Consider the following 25,399-nt stretch of genomic DNA (forward strand, 5'->3'; position numbering starts at 1 on the left):
TCAAAATTTAAAAAATTGATTGATAGGGATGGAGGCACATGGGTTTAGGTTTGTAGGATGTGTCCCATCATACTCTTCCATATTCATGTGAAGGATGCCACAGAGGACCAGAGTTACCACAGAAAGCACAGACAATGGTTCCAATTTAGCTACTTATTAGAAGAGATTTATACTTTCTCAGAAGTAGAAAATATTTGAATGACAGGCTGCAACAGGATTAATTTGAGCTTTTACTGTTGTGAAGGGGAGCTTTGCAAGAGCTACATCTATTTCTTCAGTACACTGCTGTCAGACACAAGCCCTTTTGCAACAATTTTGATTCACAAGTACAATTTGATTATGGGACAACCCCCCCAACCCCTCTTCACAAAGCCTGCAGCAAAATGAAAAGCACGCATAGGAGTGTAAGGAAACCAACTGCAGGAGAAACCTAAAGTCCCAGTTTAAAAAAATAAGAAAACAAACACCGAACACCGACCTATTAAAAATAAAAATTAACAAAAAGCTGGAATCCACAGATTTCAACGTTACCTCCTAATACTTCACTGGATTGGAGTTGAACTTTGGAATTGCCAGTTGATACAAGATGCCTTACGGATTGTCTCAAATCACATATTCAGGGAAATGACTCAAATAAACTGGGACTGCAGCCATTATGCTGCTGCACAGTGCCAAACTCATTATCATGCTAACTACCAGGACCAAGTCAACTGCATGTGTGAGCTAGAAATGAAGGCCATCATCATTGTGTTGCATCCAGTCCTTAAGATCAGTTCGACTGAGGCAACCGCCCACTATTCTGGCATTCCAACACTTTTTAAAGCCGTCAACATTATCTACAGTTCAAATCCTAAACACTAGGACATTGCACGGATGCAGAAGTAAAGCAAATTAGCAGCTCAAAGTTGTGCAAAAGTCACTTGCCCCCATTATCGCCTCAAGGCAATGATTAATGACACGATTTCACCAAAATGTTCTGAGAACGTTCCAAGTCAGCACATAGGTAAATGGTGGAAAATGTGATGGAGGAGCAAGTCATGCAATCAAGATAGGACAAGGTCAGCAACACATACAGGGGGCCAGTGATGCATATGCATGTTTCACTGACCCCATCACATTTGGCATTAAAAACATTTCAGAATGGTCCAGGAGATGTGCCATCACTATGCAATGGTGTTAGATGAAACTGGATAATGAGTTCTGCATTGTAAGGAAGAACAGCCCATTACAGCTCTAGTGTCACCCTGCAAGTAATCAAAATCCACGTAGGCAGGATCTCAGGATCTGAATGAGGATTTGCATTGGCCACATTTCTATTGCCCCCCACACAGCAAGAAGATGGGCCTCATAGCAGTGCTTGAGCAAGTTCTGAGTGACAACCCTTATATCCAATTCATGATTCATGGGCTTTATTAGCAGCTACATGGAATTAAAAGCTTCATAGGGATGAGTGTCATAGATTTCAGGCTCACTGCCCCTCCCGATAGAGGCTCAAAGGTACCACTCTCCTAGAGGTCTGCTTGAGTGCAACAAACTTCCAGAGCGCTGTTTGGGCACAGGGTCCTACAGAGGAGCCATTGATGGAGACCACTCTGGGATCATCTCTGCACCAGGAAGCAGAGGTTGGAATGTTAACAAGATATCCTCTCTGTTAGCCGGATCAAGTACATGCATAGGAGTCTCTGCTAGTCACAAGGCCAGCATCACATCTTGATGAGACGAGCAACCTGATCTCTTAATTTTCTTTCTCCAGCCCAGGACTTACTCTTGGTGCGAAATTGGAGCATCTCCTCCCGGAAGTCCTGATGATGCATCGGACAATAGCTCTGGGGATCACATAGTTCCTGTAAGAAATGAAAACATGAGAAAAATAAATAAGAATAAACTAAGCACCTTCAGGCCTAGAATAATCACAAAAATGACAGTGTTCTCTTTTTGGAGTTATAAGACTAGGTTCAGCAACCTCCTCCAGTCTAACTGCAGGGAGGGCCTCAGTCTCCAAGTGAATGGGTAAGAGCACAATCCTCCCACTTTTTTGCAGAACTTTGGACAAAAGTGGAATAAGGCAGAAAAGAATACAACAGGCCCCCAATGACCACTGAACCTGGAGCCATACCCCACAAACAATCCTAAAGACATTGAACAGCACAATACTATTGCCAAGATGTTGGCAAACAGGCAGCTGCTTTTGTTCCCAAGCATACTTTTGCTGGACCAATCTGCATTTATCCTGGGGGAGGTGTACGTCCCGCAAATTGTGGAAAGTGTTCTCACTCATTCATCAGTTGCATCTGAAACTCAATATGGTTGCACTAGTTTTGGATGCTGCCAAGGCCTTTAATTCCCTCTTGCAACACTCACGTCAATGGGGCTGTGAAGCAAATTCATGTTTCATCAAACTACTTTATACTTCGCACTGTAAATGCTATGTCTGTACCCATCGAAATAACAGGGACACTAGATAAAATTGCACCCCTATCTCCATCCTTTTTGCCATTTTGCGACTGTGCTGGAGCTTCTAACCTCTATGCTCCAACAATATCCCTCCCAGTAGAGGACTGTGCTTAAAATCACAACGTCTTGTAGGAAAGTGGGTTTCTGTTGCAGTAACCCCCCACTTTTTGCCAGACTACTCATGCACTTTTACTTGATGTGCCCTGGGTCTTTGCCAGTCAGGTTCCCGCGGCCTGTGTTCTTTCCCCAAACCTAAACCCAATTGCCATCTCTGGCCACAGGTCAGCCTCTGGTAAATGGTACCACAGGTACCCAGGGCACTGTGACCAGAGAAGGCCTCTAAGGGCTGCAGCACCTATTGTGCCACCCATAGAAGTCCTGTACCACTACACTCACACACTGCCTTTGCAGGCTGCTTGTTTTGGCACACATCCCTGTGTGCCATGCCGACAAACGACTGCCCTGGAATAGATGAGTCAACCCTCTAGTTGGGTGCACTCTACCAGTTATGAGGGTACAGGTGCATGAGCCCTATACCCCTACAGTGTCTAAGTCCATTCTTAGACATTGTAAGTTCAGTGCTGCCATTAAGAGTATATGGTGCTGGGAATTTGTCATTACGAACTCCACAGCGCCATAATGGCTACACTGAAAATTGAGAAGTTTGGTATCAAACTTCTCAACACATTAAACCCACTCTGATGCCAGTGTGGGATCTAATGAAAAATGCACACACAAGGCATCTCAGAGATGCCCCCTGAAAACGAACCCAGCTCTAGTGTCCAGATTGAGTGGCTGCCATCAACAGACATGTTAGCGGACCCCTGGGTTGAGAGCCTGCTGCTCTCGGAGGCCTGAAACACTGCACATCCTGGGACGAGTTTCCAAGTCTCCTCCCCCAGGATGTGCAGGGTCCACGAAGGGGAAGCTTCAAAGGCATACCGCCTTTGTGAGCTTCCTCAGACCACTGGCTGCTTTCAGCAACTGGTTCCCGCTGGTTCTGCCCCCCACTTTGGGTGGGAGAACCTGCAGGAAAAACAATTGAGGAGTGACCAAGGGCTCGGTAGACGAATGCCCACCGATGTTGGGTGCTTCAGGTGCATTGAAGGGGTTCTTGACTCTGCAGCCACAGGGACCAGGCAATGCTGGGGACAGCCAGGAGCCAGATGCGAGCTGTCCCATGAAGGATGTCGAGTGCTGAGGGGCCAGTGCTTGGCTGAAGCACCAACAAGCCTTGGCAGCGGCAACCCACGCAGAAGTTCAAAGAAAGTTACGGTTCGGACCAGCAAGGTCCAGGAGACTCACCAAACACAGGGGAGTCAGGGAAAGCATGGAGCAACCAGGGGAGCCCAAGAAAAGCAGTGTTGACCCTCAAGAGGCCCACAGGCCAGAGGCACAGGATTCGCAGGGGGACCTCAAGCAGTTTCACAAAGCAGCAGCACATGGAGCACTCGATGCGAGGAAGCCGGAGATCTTTGTAGGTAATGGTGCCAGAGGTTGGGGTTACTTGGAGCCAAGCACACTTGTTTTGGAAACGCCAAGAGGCATACGCACTTGCAAAAGTGCACAGTGCACAGGGGTACAGGTATTGCAACCCCCACGAGGGATTCAGAGCTGAAACTTGGTAAGAGGGCAGCTCGGAACGCGAGGAACTTGAAACCCCACCTCCTGTGTTGCTGGAGTCCGTAGGAGCTCAGGAGCAGCAGACCAGTCAGTTGAGATGTGGTGCCTGCAGGGGAGTGACTCCTTCAGATGTCCTTGATGCTCCACAGGTCCTGCATGGAGCATGTATGGGGCACGGGCACAGACGATGCTTTGGAAGGAGAGGGAGACTAAGTCGGGCCAAAACTAAGACCAGAGTGTCCAGACGGTCGAAGGTCAGTGGTTTCTTGATCCGAATCTTGTCCAGGTCGAATCTAGGGTCCTACAGCCAGGTAACCTTTTTTGTACCCATGGGAGAGGGTTGGACAGGTTCAGATTGTTAATGTATAGAGTACAATACACAACAAGGATTGGTGAAGAATCTGCGGTTAGACGGTCTCTCTATCATAAAGAGCAATACCAGTGGTAAATAACTTGTTCTTCTGATAGACACTTGTAACCGCAGATTCCTCCCCTTTTGAATAAATGCTAAAGCAGTACATATCTGGACATGGACTCAATCCCAAAAAGTCATGCAGGGCAAAGCAGGCAAAATGCCCCTCATCAAACCTGTATTTAACAACAAGGGGGGGGTGATGGACAGAGTCTCTGAATTAAGCAGAATACTCTCACCCAGTCAAGAGATCAGGGCTAGATCCAACACTGTTTTTTAGCTCACGGCACCATCCCAGCTCAGAACCTGGCTAAATGCAAATTAGTCTGTTCCTGTCCCAGTGCATGATGGGAACAGGGCAAACCAAACTACCAAGCCAATTCTTACACTGGGAAGGAAACAAGCTTCCGGGGACCGGTTTCTGGCATTGCAGCCGTCGTCGGCCCGGCTTGCTTGAATCCTGATGGTGCAATGAGCAAACCTGGCCATCAAGACAGTAGTGCTTCATTAAAGTATGGAGAGACACTGGCTGACAGAGGTCAATAAAAGAAACTCTGCTTCTAATTAAATGGTAGCAGCTTTGGCCCTTGTGGAATGAGCTTGCAGTCCCTCTGGAGGCGTAGAAGATCTTGATGTAGAGCACGATCCATCGGAAGATGGTCAACTTCTGGTCAGCCTTGCATTTTTACACTCCTGCAAACCCCACAAAGAGCTGATCACCCACTCGGTGTTGTCTGGCACCATTGATGAAAATTATTACCGTAGTCTTTCAGCCCCCACCCGCCCCTCCCGACCCTACCACAGATGCTCCATTACCGTGGAGCGCTGGAGGCTTATCGTGCAGGCATAACTCAAGACTGCTAAAGCGCCTTATCGAGGAGTACCTGCTGAGGCTGTTTACCCAATTGACCGGAGGAAGCCGCGGGATGGCGCCGAAGGTGATGTCGGCAGCAGCAGCATCCAAGGCAGCTGCGGCCCGTAAGGCTTGTACAGAGCGCGTTGGATTCGGCAGTTGTAAGCGAAAGTCCCCCGCCGCAAACAAACGAGCTTCGGTCCACGGACCAGCCGGTACCCAGGAGAGGACGGGGCGGAGTGTCTTCGAAGAACTGCCCAGCTGGACCTTCAGTTGTCGAATTGTTACAGCGAGCAAAGGAGGCGTCTGCTGACACAGTGACTCCGGCGGTGACTGCTGGTGTTGTGGATGACTCGGCGAGAGCTGGGAGCGGGATACAAGACGAGGAGGTGAGCCAGGCACCCAGTCAGGTAGACTCCAAAACTATCGCTGATGGAGAAATAGCGGAGTATAACACTGGGGCAAAGGATTGTGTGGTGGACAGTGGACTACCTCCCCACGGGAATACTTCTGCCGAACAGCAGACAGGCACCGCTGTTCTGCCCCCTAATGAGCAAATGAAGACTGCATTGTTACTAGAGGGCTCTGACAAAGGCTCAGAGAATGTAAACAAGGGCTGGAGTACTGTGAGCAATGGGCTGGATGTTCTAATTATTGGTCAGGAGACCCAGAGTAGAAGCAAGCCCCTGTCCGGGTTGATAGTGAGCCTTTCAGCTGATCTGGCAGGGGAGAAGGACAGCAGTGAGGCAGAAAAAGAACAAAGTGATTGCTTTTTCTCCGTGTCTGAAGGTACAGACTGGTCGGATGACATTCTGAGCACCTCACAAGGAGCTAGAAGATTAGAGTCAGATTTGGAGGATAGTGATCCGGAGCTTCCCTTAACAGACATGAAATCGATGCAGCAGAATGGTACCCACAATAAGGGGGCTCATAGCAGGGGCAGAAAAGAATTTGCCTGGGATCATTCAGCAGTCACCCCTCTTACAGGCCCTGCAAGGAAGGCACCCATGGTAGAGGACGGTACCCCCCCCCGGTGGATATAATACATCAAGCTATCCTGGCACACAGAGAGGAAACGCGACAAGATAGTCAGAAAGCACAGGCATGAGGAAATTGCAGGGTGTTGTCAGGAAGCTCTCCAAGGCATTTTCAAATATGGGCGAAAGAGTAACTAATTTAGAGGAAAGAATTGTGGCAACGGATGCTAATGCATCTAGCGCTGTATCCCTGGCTGAGGCACAGAGTACTCAAATTAAAGACATGCAGTGGAAACTCGAAGAGTTCGAGAACAGTCAGAGGTGCAATAATCTTCGAGTGTTGGGGGTGCAGGAGGGGCTAGAAGGGTCTGATGCCAGGAGGTTTATAATCAATCTTTTTAAAGTGGTCCCTTCCCAGAGCTGTCGGAGTGGAATTGGGCAGCGGAGATCCAAAGAGCACACCGTATTCCACTAAAACTTCGAGCACCAGCAAAAGATGGGGATAGGCCACGGGCTATATAAGTTTTCTTTGGAAACTTACTCCTGCGACAAGCTATCTATGATAAAGCAAGACCTGATGCCAAAATATCATGTGGTGGGGTCTCTTTCTTCGTCCGACCGGACTTTGGTCTTGTACCAGTCGAGAGGCGCCAGAGGCAGAGACAACTCATAAAACCTTTTCATGATAGAAAATTTCAGGTTTATCTGTTTAATCCAGCACAATTGAAAGTAATCAATCAGGGCATCACATTATATTTTTCATCGAAGATAAAAGCCAAAGAGTACTTGGACTCCCTAGACAAATAATGAGGCTTTATCGTTTTTTCTGTCCTGTGGAAGGGGGGGGGGGGAGTGTATTATGTTGTAATGTAAATAAAGCATGGGGGGTAGGGAATAGGCTTTGCAAGGAGGAGGAGTTTGTGAGGTTCTTTTTTCAGGTTGGGGTTGTTAATTTTGTGCTTTTTTCTGGCAGATATAAGGGTCTGATATATTGTAGTTATTTTTTGGGAAGTACCCACAACACAGCATACATCACATGCACAGACCTTGGTCTGAGCATCCCTTTGGGGTGGAGGGGCGAATTGAGCGAGGGAGGGTGAGGCGGTTGGGGAGCCATGGGGAGGAGGGCGGGAGGGAAGGGGTTGTGGCAGGGTGCACTCAAATGGGGAAAAAAAGGAGATTACCTGGTGCTATGTTTCTTATTCTTTGGTTACAGTGCTATATATATATATATATATATATATATATATATTCAATATATTGTGTTGGGCTGAGACAGTGGCTAGACTGTTTTGTACTAAGAAGTAGGGGATGCTTAAGATTTGCTCAATCAATGTAGGGGGTCTGAATGATTGGTCTAAGACAAAGATTGGGGCATTTTGTAAGATCTAATCAGATAGGTGTGATATGTTTGCAGGAGACCCACCTTCCATGGGCAAAGAAGCACCTATTAAACATCAAAGGCTTTAATCTGCTGGCATGCTCCACTCAGACATCAACTGTAAGAGGGGTGGCAAGTTTAGGTAAATCAAGTCCTGGTGGTATTGGACGTTGCCTGGCAGATACTTGGGGAGGTGGGTAATTGTGTACAATCTATGGTTCCAATCAAGATGAAGATTATCAAGGAGGAGCAAAATGGTTAGCAAAGAACGCACACTGCTAACCTAAGGGTATTCACATAGACTACACATCGCTGTTCTGTTTATCCTTAATTATTCACTTTCCCATAATCTCGCGCTAGTACACGCATGCGCACCATCGCAGCACTACTTTGGCAGTAACTATGCCCACAGCGCATGCACACATACCACTGATCTCGCACACATGCGCGGGGCACTAGATGACTCAGCGCTATGAGCGCGACCGCACCATCTTCTATTTTCACTCTAGCTCCAGGTGCTGTGAATCCGGGCTACTTAAACCCGACCAGCGGCCCCATTCATTTACCCGGGACACCGCAGCAGGACAACAGGTCTAAGGAGCACGCAGATCGGCAACTGCGTGAGTAAAACGTTGACCTACCACTACGATTTATGTAAGCAGCAGCCTTTTCCTCCCCACAGGTTTGGCGCTAACCTCTGCCTTTCTCAACAAAATCTAGTGTCTTTTCTCCCTGCCAGTTGACCCAAGGAAGCTTTAACAGCAAACAGCAAGTGTGAGGAAAACGTATTATACTTACATGTACCTCACCCTGCACTAATCCTGCTGTTTAGCCCACCACCGACACATCGGTTTTACGCTTAAAAACCACACCAGTCATGCAATTAGCATGCCCACGTTTATCTGCTGGTTCTAGGTCGTTCACACACCTTAGCAGCCGGCACTACGTTGTGTTCCTAAACTTATCATGCTAACTGACTCTACCCTGTACGTCTGTCTGTGTCATTTATGTTATGTGTACAGTAAAGCAGAGGGAATCCCCCTCAAACACGTAACGCACCTTAGCGAGTGCGACACTTTTAAACAACATCACAACCACTTAAAAATTCAAATATTTATTTGCACCATCACATATTCATTGGTCCTGAGGAAAGCCAGTTGTATAGAAAAGGCCTGGCTGAAACATGTAGGCCACACAGGACGAAGGAGGTCATAATTCACTCCAGCGCGTCAGTTTGCCTTTTTAGATGCAAACAGAGGTCCAGTGATTAAAATCTATCCATTTACCCTCGGGTATTGGGACCCACTGTATAGCTTTTCACTATCACCATTCACACTCACCAACACTGCACACTCCGCAAGTATACCAGCTCCTCAGTAATCTGGAGTTGAAGCACACCCGAGACACATTCAGTGTCATTGTGGTGGGCCCAATGAGGAAGCATGCCACCAACTAGGTTGGTGGGTGAGGGCTTCATGACCAAACCAAATGGTTTGCCCACATCCATACCCATTGAGTCTCCTTTCACAACCTAGCTAGTCCTCCTTGATAATCTACATATAACCTAGGGGATCTGGACTAGCTTATCAAGTCCTCTCTCTCTAATTTTGATTTGATGATCCAATCAGGATGAGCCAGAGTTGTTTGACAACTTAGAGATAGAATTAGCGAATTGGCCATACCCCCACATTTGCTGCGGGGATTTTAATATCTTTAAATATCTTACTGATATTGATGGGAATGTTAATTATGGGGGAAGTAAATCTAGGGTATATAGAGCTTTGTGCACTCTTATTAGATCTCACAGCTTGTTAGATGTGTGGGGGTATAAAGAGCAGTGTAAGTCAGGGTTCACGTATTTTTCATATCCTCACAAGAAATATACCAAACTGGACTATTTTCTTATTTCTTCTACGGAGGCGTCGAGGGTGGGTATTAAAAAGCTTCCAAAATTGATCTTGGATCATAATCCGTTCTATTATATGAATTGGATAAAACTCCTAAGGCTAGCTCTAGATGGACATTTGAGAGGAGATTGTTAGTGAACCCTAAGTTTGTTGATCATTTAAAAAAAATGGTCTGGATTTTTTTTTTTTTAATGCAAATAGGTTTAGTGCCTCCCGCAACTGTGTGTGGTATTACTTTAAGGCAGCATTAAGGGGGGAGACGTTTAGCTTCTCTGCTAGGCAGAGGAAAGAAACTTGGGTAGAACATGAGAAATTGGTGGGGCAGCTAATGGAGGCAGAGGAGCAGCACTTGAGGGATATTATAGGGGGGGAATGAGACCGATGAAAGTCACAAAAAAATGTTGACTATTAAGGCTGAATTAAATAAATGGATAGCACAGAAAAATGTTGATGATTATCAGTCGCACAGGGGTAAGATGTATGAAACGGGGGAGCAGGCTGGGAAGCTTTTGGCATTGAAAATTAGGCAGGTATATAGTAGGAATATAATATCTCAAATTTATGAAGGGGATCAGGAGTTTGTGGAGCCAGCTGAGATTCGCAAGGTGTTTAAGAATTTCTGTCAACAACTTTATAGGCAGGAAGATAGAGTAGGGTTGGCTACTGTGGGGCTTGATGATGTTGGCCATAACCTGTCGGAGCAGGATAAAATAACACTTGATAGTGATACGACAGTGAAGTGGAAGAAAACTTGCAGGAATTGGAGGCTGGGAAGGCCACAGGACCGGATAGTATTCCTATTGAGGTATATAAATGTTTGCAGGATGTTTAGATCCAGGCTCATACCGTCCAATATCCCTCATAAATACAGACACCAAAATCTATGCTAAGGTCTTGGCCAAAAGCTTGGGTGGAGTCATCGGCGATCTGGTCTCCCTGTGGCAGCACATGTTCATACCGGGTCGTGGTACAACGGATCACATCAGGCAGGCTATCACGCTGTTTGATGTGCAGGCTGCTGTGGGGGGACGGATCGCCATGATCCTTCTGGATGCGGAAAAGGCCTTCGATCGAGTCACGTGGAAGTATTTGTGGGGGATATCAGAGGGGCTTTGGCCCTAATATAATGAGGGCTATAAAAGCCATGTACGTCGATCCAGTAGCAAGAATTCAACTAATGGGTGGTAGCTCAGAGGAAATTGTCATCTCTAGGGGGACCCGACAGGGGTGCCCCTGCTTGCCTATGTTATTTGCCCTGTACATTGATCCTCTGGTCAGAAGGATTCTAGACTGTGAAAGCATCAAGCCAGTGGTGTGTAACAGGGTTGAGGCAAAATTGATGGCTTATGCAGATGATGTGGCCAGAATTACAACAGAGCCAGAGTGGGCCATGGCTCCTCTCATAGGGATTACTACGGAATTTGGTCAGTACTCAGGGTATCACCTTAATGAATCAAAGACCCAGATAAATTGTTCAAATAATATTTTTAAGCAGGATTTTAGGTATTTGGATTCAGCCGTATATCTGGGGGTTAGGATTAGTTCTACTATTGATACAATCATTAAAGAAAATTTCTCGCTTTTGCTTAAGTCAATTACGGCAGAGTTAAAAAGAATAGATTGTATACATTTGTCTATTTTTTTTTTTAAACAGATTTTATTGGGTTTTGTTTCGCACAACATACATCATTGATTACATTTTCCATGTTCTTCAATTTCAATTAAAGTAACCCTTTACTTTGTAATCGTAGGTAGCGGACCTAGGTATGAATAGGATCAAATATAGGAAGTCTCAATATAGGGTATTCTTATCCTCTCCTACCCAATTATTCAATAAATGCTAAAACTAACCCACCCCTCCCCAACTCCCACCATCAGCGCGCGGAATATGTTACAGTCATAGGTTAGTAAGTACAGGAGTCCACAGGCAGTGGTTCGTGCTGTGTACCGGTCGTGTTAAAGGGGTATGTTCCAATTATGGTGTTAGTTCTCCGATTCGTGCCGTGTGTCATAGTCGCGCAGTGCTTGTACCAGTGCATCCCATGCTTGTGCCATTTCTAAAGCCTTATCATTGTGTTGTCGCCGTGCCGATTGAAATCTCATCATGCTTTCCCCACCAGCCTATTTAAGAAACTAGTTTCGCCACCTAGTGCCCTTGGGACCCGTCACTGCCTTCCAATGTCGTGTAATTTCACGCTTCGCGAGGATGAGCCCCATATCTATGAATTTGCTTGTAATCTTATTTTTAGGGGTGTGAGGGAACCAATGCAGAACCCCAACGGCCATGTCAAACACTAAGCCTCGCTCTGTTATGTCGTTAAGAGTGTCTCCCACCGTCTTCCAGTAAGGAGTTCGCATAGGACATGTCCATAGCATGTGTTCTAATTCTACACCAACTGCCCTGCACCTGGGACATCCTGCGGAATCTGCAGCAAAATATCTTTTGATCTTCCCCGGGGTCAGATATGCTCGGTGGAGGATGTAGAAGTGCACCAGTTGAAATCGCGCATTACAATTGTATACATTTGTCTATAATAGGTAGAGTTAATGTCCTTAAGATGACTATGTTCCTCAGAATATTGTACCTCTTTCGTTCTATCCCGCTGGTGGCGGGAGAGGACAGGTTGAAATCTATTGAGGCAGTCTTTGCGAACTTCATCCGGCAATATGAGAAAATTAGACTGTCTCTGAAGTATCTCTCACTTCTGTTGGATAAGGGGGGGGTTAGCAGCTCCTAACATTAGATTTGATCTTATGGCCTGTCTTTTTAGTCAGATGGCTATATTGTTAGACTGTGCATCAAATGTGGCTGAGTCCTTTCTAGGGAATAGATCTCCTCCCGTCTATTTTTTAATTGCTTTTAGGTAAGGAAGCTGTTGGAGTTCTGCTGCATAAAACTGACAGAAGCTATTATAATAAAAAGCGATATAAAGTATTGGATAGTGCCTGAAAGGCCTCGAAATTTATCTAGAAATATTTGGCAATCCCAACTTCATTTTAGCATCGAAAGGCTATGAAGATCGTGGGAGGATCAAGGAATTAGAAGAATGGGGGATCTGTTTGATGGAAATACTCTGATGAATTTGAATGAGATTCAGCAGGAATATGGAATATCAGCTAATCATGGTTTTAAATTCCCACAAATACACCAGACACTATCCAGTATCAGACCATGTATTATTCCAGGCGGTATAAATGTGCTTGAGTAGGTTTTGGGTGGGGGTAGTAAAATTAATAAGATTTATAAAGTATTAATCTCAACACTCCAAAATGACTTGGATAAAATTGAAACTGTGTGGATGTTGAAATTGGGGGATCCGGATGCAGACTTGGATAAGGCGCTACAACTAGCTGTGAAATGGTTTCGCTCTAAGAATTTAAGAGCCCAATATTATAAGACAGTATGTAACTTATATTTTACACCAGCTAAGTTATGTGGGTGGAGTAAGAGGGAAGATGATAAATGTCTAAGATGTTCTGAGGGTTCTGCTAATCTCGTCCACATGTTTTATCATTGTTGTTTTAAAACGAGGCAGTATCTGTGAGGCCTGCACAAATAACCTGACTACATTTGTCCTTCACTGGGAACCAAACACCCAATTGTAGCGCCGGACTCTGAGGATAGCGTTACAGAGCAGTCCGAGGCTTACTCAAGTGAGGTGGTGTGGGCTAGTAATCGCCATGTGCAGGTGCGCAAAAACAAACTCAATTGATTGTCCAGTCTGTACTTTGCTTTATAAAAGTAAGAGCACATTTATTAAAACACACACACACACACCACTCAATACTATACACCAATTTACAAATATACATAAGCTGATGGAATTACTTTGTGACATTGCATAACAACTCCACCCCTCCGGCAGGGGGGTGGGGTCTAGTACCACCACTCCCATGTATGCCCACCATCTTGCCCCGAATGCAGTGAATTGGTCTTTACCTGGAGCAAGGGCCCTTTTCACTGGCACCATCCCAGTGGCGACCCCCCCCCCCGCATTACCTCAACAAGCATTAAACAGGCTACACCTGCCTTGGTGACACATGACCCTGACTGAGCATCTCCTACTGACCATACAGTATGCACCTCTACATCTTAAGGGCTAATAGTCTGGGGTCTTCACCTAAGCGCAGCAGCAAGAAGACATGTTTACGCACACTTTAGAATGAAAGTACTCATAACATTTGGATATCATTGGAATGCATTGCAATTACAACCCCTAAGGCATCACAAACAAAATCACAGGTTTGAGTACATACAGTCCGACACCCCAGCAGGAATGTCTAGCCACTTAAATCTACTTTGTTTATGACATCGCCTTGCACCAGCACTTCACATTAAACAGGTGAAATACATTCAGTCCCTCTAAACGAAATAACCATTAGTAAATGCATTTCAGTGCAATTACACCTCTTCACCTCCAGGGGATGCCATTCTCCAGACATCCCCAACACAGCCCTTCACTCCTTGATGCAATTAGCAAAACATTCTCAACTGAAGAACAAAAGTTCCAGCCCAGAAAGTGTTAAATGCAGGTTGAGCCTTGGAGGGGTTGATTCCTTAAAATGTAAATGTAAATGTAAATGTGTAGGCATTTATATAGCGCACTGCTACCCGTAGGCGTCCTGGCGCTTCGACCGCTGCGAAACCCTTCCTGGCTTCCCTGAGAGATGGTCCCCAAGACACTTGGGGTGGGACTTGGCTCTGCATGCAGGGGGGAGAATGCACTTCCCTAGCAGCTCCCCCAGCACCCTTTTCACCATTGAAGGTGACCCCCCTCTTCCAGGGGGCCACCACGCACCAGAACAGCCGTCTTCCAAATACCTGGCAAGGCATTATAGGGAGATTGTGCTCCTATTCGTGCATAATAGATGAGCGGCTCTCCCGCTGTGCCCGTGAGAGCCGCGTTGGCGCTACGCAGCTTCTGAGGCCTCGGTGGGGGGTCCGGTTCCACCCGGACTCCCAGGGTACACTTCACAGCTCGGGGAGCCTTTCTCTCCAAGTGAGTGCCTCCTCCTTTTCTTCGGGGGTTCCGGTCCCACCCGGGACCCCCGCATGGCCACTTCGTTGAAGGGCAGCCCACCCCCGGCTGCCCCTGCCGGCTCCCCGATGGGCCAGCACTCTCGTGCGGCCACAGGAGCCGGCCGCTCTGAGCGGATCTGCCTGCTCCACGCCGGGTTCCATTGTTCGGGCGGTCCACGTGGAGTGTGCAGTACTCCCCCTCTTCCTCATGGGGCCCAGAGATGGGGTATCGGACCCCCAGGTACTCATACGTTGGGGAGCACGACGGCGCTCCCCAACGACAACTCTTCTGGGGGGGGGGGGGGGGAGGGCACGATGGCGCTCCCCCTCACTCTGACAGTTCGGGGCCCGGAGATGGGGTCCAGAGACCCCCTCCTCCTCCGCATGGGGTTGCGCGACGGCGCGCCCTGACTTTACTTCTTTTGGGGGAGCCCCCGGAACCTGACCCACCCCGGGGGAATCTGAGTCTTCTCAGGGGTCAAAGGTTGCCTACCTTCCGGGGGCCATATCTCAGCCCCTGGGGGTCTGATTTGCCCCATTTACGCGTCTTCTTGCTCCTGGTGGTGCCCCCCAGCCACTGGGAGCACCTTTGTCCTTCGGGTCTTCAAGATGGTGCATTCTGCAGGGAGCGGTCTTCCCTGGCTCCCTGCGCCTCTTGGCTCCCTGCGCCTCTCTTCTCCCTGCGCAGAGGCCCCTGCTTCTGCGCACCAGTCCTGGGCTCTTCTTCTGGTGCTGCTAGGGGCCTGGGGGGCAGTCAGGGGGGTCCTCCTTCCAACTGCCCATTGCCCCAGGCTCCAGCACCTTTCGCCTCAGCAGACCACACCCCAGAGAGAGCTTCTCTTCCTGTGCAAGTACTTTTTAAAAGTTGAGTAGGAGGCTGGCAGGAAGTCTGTGTGTCCCATCAAACAGCGATACACATTTCCCTGCCCCTGCTCCCTCCTTGTCCAGCCTCTGGGGTTGTTCAAACATGGGGTCGTCCAGTGTCTCTGGCCACATGGCCTCTGAAACTCAACTTCTTCCCCCCTTACTGCCTTGGTTCAGCTTGGTGCCTGGCACCCAGCAACAGCAGTTGATGGATTGGCTGGTAGCTCCACCTATCTTTTCTCCTTGGAGGGAAGATCTTCGCTCTGGGAAGAAAGGTCATTTATCTAACCTGCCAGGGCCAGACCCCAGCCAGGGACTCTGAGAAATATGACATTTCTGGACGACCCAAAAGCAGTACAAATAGGACTTTGGACTCTGCAGAATACTTATTTTCACATCTGCTACACTAGCCTTTAGTGCGTGTCTGGAATCTGTAGGCCTTGTGGAAGTCATTTTAGCCATGGGGGAATAATGAAGTGAAAACACAGTAAAACACAAAGACTTTCCCTGGCATGTTTCTTTCCAGTGCATAAAGCCTATTCCATGTCACCACCCAAGTCTGCATAAGTCCTGCCACACCATTCACTCAGCAGCTGCTCCTGGACTGCGCACACTAGGAATCTCCCCTGCACAGCCCCTACACGTGTGCACACGCATGTACACCCGAGTCTGCATGTAACCAGCACGGTGCCCCATACTCCAGCTGCTGCGCAGCGGCCTAGTCAAGCCAGGGGGACACCAGTAAAATCTCATTGCAGTCTCCTTCATTATGAGTTCACTGTGGCTGAGTCCCAGATTATGAGGCTCCCCCACAGTAAAAGCTCAACAATTAGGTGCTCAAAAAGCGAAAAATACGAGTGGCCCCTAGTGTCAGAACCACCTTCTAACAATTGTATTAAGCTATCCGAGATTTTTAGTAATATTCAGAAATTTTGGGAGGGGCTGCTAGGTATCAAGATCAACCTATCCCTTACGCTACTGATTTTAGGGCATGATAGTACCTTAAATTTGAATAAGGAAGAAGAAGCGTTTGTTTTTATGTGCGTGGCGATCCTCTGCATGATTTTGGCTGCAGGCTGGAAGGATAGCACGGTCCCCTCCTTCCAGATGTGGCTCTCTCGATTGCTAAAGATTCAGAATATTGAGTCTGCCCTGTATACGGGGAGAGGTAGGAGAATGGGAAAATTAAGGCAGAATCTCCGGGCTCCACTTAAAAAATTGAGGGAATCTTGTTTATAGAGCAAGGCTGGGATACTCTGCTGTGTTCTCTTGTTTTATTTGCTCTGCTCTTCGATTATGATGACTTTTTGTATATAGCCTCCCTTTTTTAACTTCTCGCGGCAAACCCCTGACCACGGTTTACGTATCTGTACATTTTTGTAATATGAATTTTTGTCTGTTTTATAAATATTGGATTACTGTATAGTTTTATTATTGTATTGTATTGATGATGAAATGCACCAGCTATATAATAAAAATATAATTTTTTTTAAAAGAGAAGCCCAAAGGAACAGCTGTAAAGCGGCTCAAAGGGAGTGCACATCAAATATGTGAGGACCAATTTAAGATCCAACTGTGACATAACAAAACGGGAGGGAGGAAACTGATGTTACAGATGTTTCAAAAACCCATAAAAACTGGCGACAAATAATTAAGGCTGATCCGTCAACAAAAAGGCAGAAAGATACCCTTAACTGTGCCCACAGCAAAGCCTGGCCAGGCGAGGGACAAAACAACAAAATGTCAGATAACTTTGCCTGAAGGGGTCAAGCTACGTGTACCGCACCAAACCACAAAGTTGTGCCAATGACAGATGTATACGGTCTTATTTGAGGGGCAACCGACTTTCAAGAGAACATCAACCATCTCTGAAGGAAGGTCGAAGGTGTTCAGCTTTTGCTGTTCAATCTCCAAGCATGAAGTTGGAAATTGAAAAAGCCTGGGTAAGGAGTAGTTTCTTACCTGTAACTCCAGTTCTGTAGTAGGGGTATCTTGGTTATAGTCATAATCTAGTGAATAGTCCCGCCCAGGTGGGTGGACCCTGGAGCAATCAAAAATAATCTCTTAAGCTGTCTTTATTGCAGTCCTGCATAGACACTTAAGAGAGAATTAAGACAAATAATGCAGCCTAACATATAAAAGGCTACAAAGGCCAGCCCTTCATCTAAACACTGAAAAGGATAGCCCACCATGTCCGGGTTAACACTATTTTACCACGTTTTCCTCACAGGGAAAACTCCCCTTCACCAAAATCCTTGAAATGATAGAGAGGAAGGGTTGGACAGACAAGCCCCATAGGCTGCCCTTATGTGTCTTGAAAAGGGATACCGTGCCTTAAAGGAACTCTCCAGAGACCCAGGATGCACAGCCAAAGTCCTTTTACTTTCAGTTCTTTTTGAAGGTGTATAAAGCAAGGCCTGTAGCATACAGTACAGTACCATTTTCTCCACCGGGGAGGAAGGCGGGCGCTTATGACTATAACTGAGATATCCCTACTACAGAACTGGAGCTACAGGTAAGAAACTACTCCTTCAGTAGTAGGGGATATCTGTGTATAGTCATAATCTAGTGAATAGAGTGGCAAGCCCATCCCAACAACCAATCCGGCGGTGGAGGAAAAAGACAACACCCCTTCTGTGCAAACAGATTTCTCAACGAAGCCTGCCCAACCTGAGCATCTGCCCTGGCATCAGAGTCCAGACAGTAGTGCTTAGCAAAGGTATGGACCGACTTCCAAGTGGCAGCCCTGCAGATCTCTGCAATGGGAACATTACGAAGCAAAGCTGTTGTAGCTGCTTTGCCTCAGGTAGAATGAGCCTTAGGCTTACCCCCTAAGGTCTTGTTAGCCTTCTGGAAACATAACTGAATACAGGACACAATCCACCTAGAAATTGACTGTTTAGAGGTGGCAAGACCAGTCCTGACCGACCCATAATTGATAAACAATTGGTCTGAACTACGAATGTCCTTGGTCTTATTCAAGTAGAATTTCAACACCCTTCTGTCATCCAGAGAATGGAGACCTTTCCACTGGAGTGGAATGATTCTGGAAAAACGTAGGTAAAGTTTTGGTTTGATTGACATGGAAAGCAGAAATCACCTTAGGACGGAACTTAGGTTGAGTAAGCATCACAACCTTAGCAGCATGTAATACAGTATAAGGTTCTTGGCAACACAACGCCTGAATTTCACTCACCCTGCGGGCCGATGTAATGGCCACAAGGAAGGCCGTCTTCCATGACAAGTGTCCATATTGCAGTATCTCAGGAGCCATGCGGCCAAACTCAAAGATTAGAGATTGGGGAGCACCTTCTGCCCCCCGAACTTCGTGAGAAGGTCCAGTCGACACGGCAGCCGCATGTGGGGTAGGAGAGAACGGTGCAGCAGGTCCGTGAACCACCACTGTAGGGGCCACTCCGGAGCAATGAGGATCATCCGTGCTCTGGACTGAGACAGCTTGATGAGCACCGCCGGAATCAGGGGAATGGGTGGAAAAGCGTACAGAAAGCAGTTTGACCAGCTGATCTATAGCACGTTCCCCAGTTGGTAATACCTGGAGGCGAAGTCTCGGCATTTTCTGTTTTCGGCGGTGGCGGACAGATTTACGTCTGGAGTGCCCCACCTGTCAAAGATGTCTCCTAGCACTTCGTCGTTTAGAACCCACTCTTGGTTTTCTTGCACCAGCCTGTTGAGTGCATCCACCTGAGCATTCTGCACTCCTGGCAGATGGGTAGCCGTTATCGTCAGTCCTCTGGCTAGCAGCCATTGCCAGATCGACTGAGCTTCCTGCGACAGTGTGCGCGATCTCAAGCCCCCCTGCTTGTTGGGGTAATACATTATGGTCGTATTGTCAGTCTGCACAAGCAAGGAGTTGGTCTAGAAGGATGGATAAAAGGCCTTCAGTGCCAATTGAACAGCTCTGAGTTCCAGGAAATTGATGTGATACGTGGATTCCCCCGGGGACCACGCTCCCTGGATCTGTAGATGGTCTGAATGAACTCCCCAGCCGTGGAGAGAAGCATCCATGACGATAGTCTGAATGGGAATGTTGTTGTGGAATGGAACCCCCTTGAGGAGATTCTCTGCGGAGCACCACCATCTCAGGGACTGTTGAGCGTGGAGGGATAGCTTGATCCTGTCGTCCAAGCTCCCCCGCTTCTGGTCCCACTGATCCTCCAGACATTCCTGCAACGGCCTCATGTGTAAGCGTGCGTGTGGAAGATGCAAGAGGCCATCGACCCCAGTAGAGAAGACACCGTCCTCGCTGTTGTAGATGGAACAGCTATGAGAGCCTGAGCCTTCGAAAGGATCGATAAGAGTCTCTCCTTCGAAGGAGACGCGCTTGCTGAAAGAGTGGAAGCTTCAAAGTACTGTAGGCACTGGACAGGCGTCGGAACAGACTTGGACATGTTTCATGTTTATGTGCAACCCCAGCTGGTTCAACAGAACGGCCGTCCTGTTGAAGTGCAGTTGTGCTTCCTGGAAGGTGGAGGCTTTGATCAACCAGTCGTCCAGGTAGGGGTAGACAAACACCTTGTTCTTTCTCAGGTGCGATGCCACCACTGCCATGCATTTTGAAAATGTTCTGGGTGCAGACTTCAGTCCAAAACGGTAGTACGGTGTACTGATAGGGATTGGTGCAGACTAGAAATCGCAGGAACTTCCGGAGTTTCAGTGCAATGGGCACATGGAAGTAAGCATCTTGCAGATCTATTGCACGAAGCCAGTCTCCCCTTTGCAGCTGAGGATAAATCTGGTGCAAAGACAGCATGCAAAACCTTTCCCTGTGAATCCATTTGTTTGCTTGTCGCAAATCCAGAATGGGCCTGAACTTGTTCTTGTCCTTCTTGCGCACGAGGAAGAACCGAGAGTAAAGACCCTTTCCCCTTTGAGACAAAGGGACCTCTTCCACCGCCCTTTTTCTTAACAGGGTATCCGACTCCACCTGAAGCTCGCACAGTTGGAACTGCGAGCAAACCGGTGGAATCGCTGGAGGCGGGGTGATGAAACGAAGACTGTATCCATGGCTAACAATATTCAGCACCCACTTGTACCGAGTAATTTTTCTCTACTCTGCCAAGTAATGTTGTATGCTTTTCCCCACCTGAGCGGGTAACAGATGAGGAGGAAGTAACCCCTCAGGGCCTAGACCCGGCCGGACCTTTGGGCGTCGAGGAAGACTGTTGGCCACCACTGTCCCTTCTGGAATGGCTGCCGCTGGTACTGCTGATGCTGTTGGTGCTGCTGGCCAGCTTGACTACCTTGCCCTCTTCCCTGGGCACCAAAACGTCTCTGGAAGGGACGGAAGGTCTTCTTCTGCTCTTTTGGCTTTTCTAACCTGACAGCCGTCAGGGTTTCTGCTTCAGCCTTCATGCGGGTAATTTCCTCATCCGCATGTTTACCAAAGAGCGTCGCCCCAGAGAACGGCAAGTTGGCGACTCGCTGCTGTGCCTCTGGTTTCAGTGATGTCAAACGCAACCAGGCATGGCGTCTCAGATTGATCCCATGGCAGTATCCATGAGCCACCAAGAGAGAAATCTGCAGCCGAGCTGATAACCTGATGGATACCATCATGCCCTCATTGATGATTTCTTGGAAGTCGTCCCTCGGAAGGTGCTCCAGAAACTCCTGCAGGGACTCCCACAAAGACCGGTCATACCGACCCAAGAGAGCCGTGGCACTAGCGGCTTTCATGGACGTAGCAGCCGTACCGCAGACCTTTCTTACCGCTGAGTCCATCTGACGGCTCTCCTTATCCGGAGGCACCGTAGAATACGGGGCAGTAGCGTGCTGCTTCCTGGCCGCAGTGACGATCACTGAATCCGGCACTGGTCCGATCAAAGGAACGCCGGATCAGAGTCTGGGGCCCTGTACTTTTTCTGCAGCCGGGAAAGAGCAGATTTCGTTGACGCTGGAGTCAAGAAGAGCTCCATCGCCGGTTCCTCCAGCCCTGGCACCAAGGGCAACACAACTGCCGCTTGTGTAGGGTCTCGAAAATTACCGATGTAGAAGGTGTGGGAACCGTTAACTCAATCCCCAGCTTCGCTGCCCCTCTCAATAACACGTTCTGCTAGCAGGAGCCGGAAAAAAGAACTGAAAGTAAAAGGACTTTGGCTGTGCATCCTGGGATACCGAGGGTCTCTGGAGAGTTCCTTAAAGGCAAGGTATCCCTTTTCAAGACATATAATGGCAGCCTATGGGGGCATGTCTGTCCAACCCTTCCTCTCTATCATTTCAAGGATTTTGGTGAAGGGGAGTTTTCCCTGTGAGGAAAACTTGGTAAAATAGTGTTAAACCGGACATGGTGGGCTATCCTTTTCACTGTTTAGATGAAGGGGTGGCCTTTGTAGCCTTTTATAGGTTAGGCTGCATTATTTGTGTTAATTCTCTCTTAAGTGTCTATGCAGGACTGCAATGAAGACAGCTTAAGAGATTATTTTTGATTGCTCCGGTGTCCACGCACATGGGCGGGACTATTCACTAGATTAGGACTATACACAGATCCCCTACTATTGAACCCTGCCCTATTGCTGCAGATCCTCCCAGACGGAAGTTGTTCCTTCCCTTTGAAGCGTCACTCAACAATTCTCTTATGCGGGCTAGGAGGCGTCCTGCCACGGGTGATCCGATGCCTCAGGAGCTCCGGCACAGCCTCCGTCCCGCTCCGCACGAACCTGTCTGTCTTTCCTTCACCCCTTCTACTCTAGGCTCTCTTCTGCGGAATGCCTTTCCGTGTTTGCCTGTGGTGTTATTTCCTCAGTCTCGGGAGGCTAGTTGTTTGAATTCATGGGAGCATAATGTCTTTGCTTCTTCCAGCGCTGCCTTGCGGGCGCTTAACACTTTGTGTTTGTTGACCTGGGCTACTTCCAGCCTGTGGGACTGTTGAGCCCCTTCTTTCTCATGTCTCCCATGACGGTGCCCGTGCTGATTTGCGGGGCAATGTGTTGGATGGTAGGGAGATGACCGTGTTTATTCTTCGTGCAGCCTTGGATGTTGCCGATTCTCTCTGCTGTACTATGGCCACCTCTGTGGCTCACTATCGCCATGCGTGGCTACGTGATGCAGTTTTTCATGAAAATATTATAGAGCGTCTGGTTGATCTGCCCTTTGACGGGGTCCTTCTGTTTAATACTCATGCAGACTCCGCCATCCAGGTCTAATTGCGGTCCTCCGTCCTCCACCCTCCTCTGCCTCCTCCTCAGTAGGTTGGTTTGTTGATCCTCTGGGTCTTGGTGGGAGGCGTTATCCCACTTGCTCCTGGAGTCTGGGGATGGAGTGACCGCTCTGTGTGGGTTGCTGTGCCCTTGGGGGTCCCTTGGTTGGCTCACTTCTTCAGTTGGCTGCTGGTTCAGCCCCCCCTTTTTTTGTTGGCAAGAGTATACTTTTTAGCTGCTTTCTAAGCCTTCTGTGGTTTCTGCCGCAGGTTTATAGTTTTGTTCTCTGATGCAGGATTTCTTCCCTAAGAGTGGTTCCCATGCTTTTCTTGGGACGTGTCATACCCCATATGAGGTTCTGGTAGCTATTGCATAGTTCTGTCGTTCGCTGGGAGGGTGTGGTCTCTCCTTTGCGGGTGCTTGCCTTTCCTGGTGTCGTATTCCGCTGGTGCGGTTCTTGATCATTACCTGGGCGTAGCTGACTTTGCTTCAGTTCTGTCTTTCTAGGTATAGACTGACTGACGGGCTTGGCATGCCATCTTCGGCGTTGTGCTGTGGTGTTTCACCCTCCTGTCTGCCGTTTCGGCCTGGTCCTCTGTCTAGTCTTCTAGGGGGGATGATTTTCTGTGTTAACAGCTGGGTCTGTCCAGGGGAGGGTGGAGAGGCCGGTAGACAAGCCGGCCGCAAGCCCCGGAAGGAAGGGTTCGAGGATTTAGGCCGTGGGGATGGTGAGGAGCATTCCCTGGAAGATGCCGGTGAAAAGGCAACAATACGGTGCCCTGTCTTTGGGGAGGAACACACCAACAGATGACAGACCTCTGGAGAAGAAGGGGGCGAAGAAGATTAATCCAGAACCAGACACCGGGGCGGCTCCATGAAGTCCGCCACCGGATCAATGTCGATCGGCGCCGTAGAGGGCACTCATGGCGCCGGCTCGACGTCTGCCACCACGTGTTCTTCAAGAGTTTGGGGCGGGGTCGACGCCAGAATGGCGAAGGAGCAGCGCCGAAAAGGCCCTGGCTCGACCTCTGGCAAGGCAGCTGTAGGAGAGTAGCGTCTGCTTCCTATGGTCACCCAACTTTTTGCTTTACTGGTTTTCGACTTAGATGAGGCTGTGGGCCTGCTAATCAGACCCACAGCCCAGATGCACTCTCTAAATTCAAACCATGTACTCTAGGTAAAATACACAATTGGGAATTTGTTCACCTTGTCAGCCCCTGTAGAAGTGTACCTTAGGTACTCAGGGCATAGGTGTAACCAAGGCCTACCAGGGGCTGCAGCATGTATTATGCCACCCCTGGCTAGCCACTCAAACTGACACAACTGGCTGATAACTCAGCTGGGGCAAGGTCGTGTAATCACCCCTTGCTTAGGTATAGTATTCCTATATCTAGCCTTATATATAGACACACAGTAACCTATAAGTCACTCCTATGGCAGGCCTTAACAATCCTGGAGGCAGAGTTCTTGGTTATGTGTGAGATGGTGCTCTAGCATGAGCTGAGCCTGTCTGCAGCTTGCGGAACCATGCCCTTATAGCTGTTCTATGATATCGCCATACCATATACTCTTAAGTGCATTATAATCCTCGCGGTTGAATGCTAACTTCAGTTTGGCTTTATCTAAACATGTCATGTAAGGTGTCATCCGCTTTGGAATACTACCCCCTCGCCAATTCTGACGGGTAGCATTCCACCCTTCTAGAGGGAGAAAACATGTTAGTTCTGACTATCCCGGTTAAAGTTAACCCGAGCCCCAGTGTCACAAAATGGACGCTGCTGCCACCGACACAAATCTGACCTCCTGCTGCTGGGAGTCCTTCCAGTCACGGAGGTTTGGACAATAGGTTTCCTGCCTGGAGAGGTGCGAGCACCAATCCAGACAGGACTTTGTGTATTGGGACTGGGAGGGCTGAATAGAAACAGACACTGCCTGGAGCACACTAGGTGCTCCATGCATACCCCAGTTCAAACCGGTTGCTGGGGCACTCCAGCCCCAGCTCTGGCGCAAAACTGGACAAAGGAAAGGGGGTGTAACCACCCCCCTTCCTGGTCCCACCCATAGGATGGACCTAGTGAGTAAACCAGACGCCTTTAGTTGTATAAAGGTAGGAGCTGACCCAGGAGACTTTAGATTAATCCTGGAATCGACTTGAAACGAAACTCTGGACCCTTGGACATTCACCTGAAACTGAAGACTGAAGAATCTCCCTTGTGGCCAAGGAGTGACCACCCTGGGCAACCAGGCACTATCCAGCCGGAACCAGAGCACAGAGCCCGACAAGATCCAGACTCCCAGACCTCCTTGACCCCACTGCACGACTCCAGCACAGCTGAGCACCGTGGAAGGCGTCGAGACACATGGGACCGGACATCTTGGAAAGTCTGCAACTTGCTGACAGCGCAGCTCCTGAGGCATCCTCGAAGCTGTGCACTGGGGACTGAGACACCCCGAGCTCCACCTGCACCGAAGACCATCCCTCCACACTCCACGAGATCTGCCTGGGGCCCTTCTGCTTGTGTTCTGCTTGACGCGTTGTCCGGTTGCTGGACAGTTGGCTAGTAGCCCTGTGGCGACGATCCTTTTGAACATCCATCGCTGGTCTGGTTGCTCCAGACTGGCCCTTGCTTCCCTGCAAAGGTGAAGTACCTCAGACCCTCCTGGTCTGCACCAGAAGCCTTTTGTGTATCCTGCGTGGGTGCCTTTGCTTAGGCTTGTTGGTTCCCATCTTGAAGTCGACCCCTTCATCTGCGA

General features: G+C 48.5%; 1 protein-coding gene across 2 annotated transcripts in view; it reads right to left on the reverse strand.

Annotated features, from left to right (window-relative positions):
• Positions 1-210: 210 nt before the first annotated feature.
• Positions 211-25,399, reverse strand: part of CDC25C (cell division cycle 25C) — a 432,607-nt gene continuing 407,418 nt past the window's right edge. For both annotated transcript variants that reach the window (XM_086931823.1, XM_086931824.1), the window contains one exon: positions 211-1,844. In XM_086931823.1, the coding sequence (XP_086787949.1) occupies positions 1,704-1,844 (141 nt within the window). In that variant the 3' untranslated portion in view covers positions 211-1,703. The remainder of the gene's footprint in view (positions 1,845-25,399) is intronic.

Source organism: Lissotriton vulgaris, chromosome 7 (assembly GCF_964263255.1).
Source record: "Lissotriton vulgaris chromosome 7, aLisVul1.2, whole genome shotgun sequence".
NCBI lineage: Eukaryota > Metazoa > Chordata > Amphibia > Caudata > Salamandridae > Lissotriton > Lissotriton vulgaris.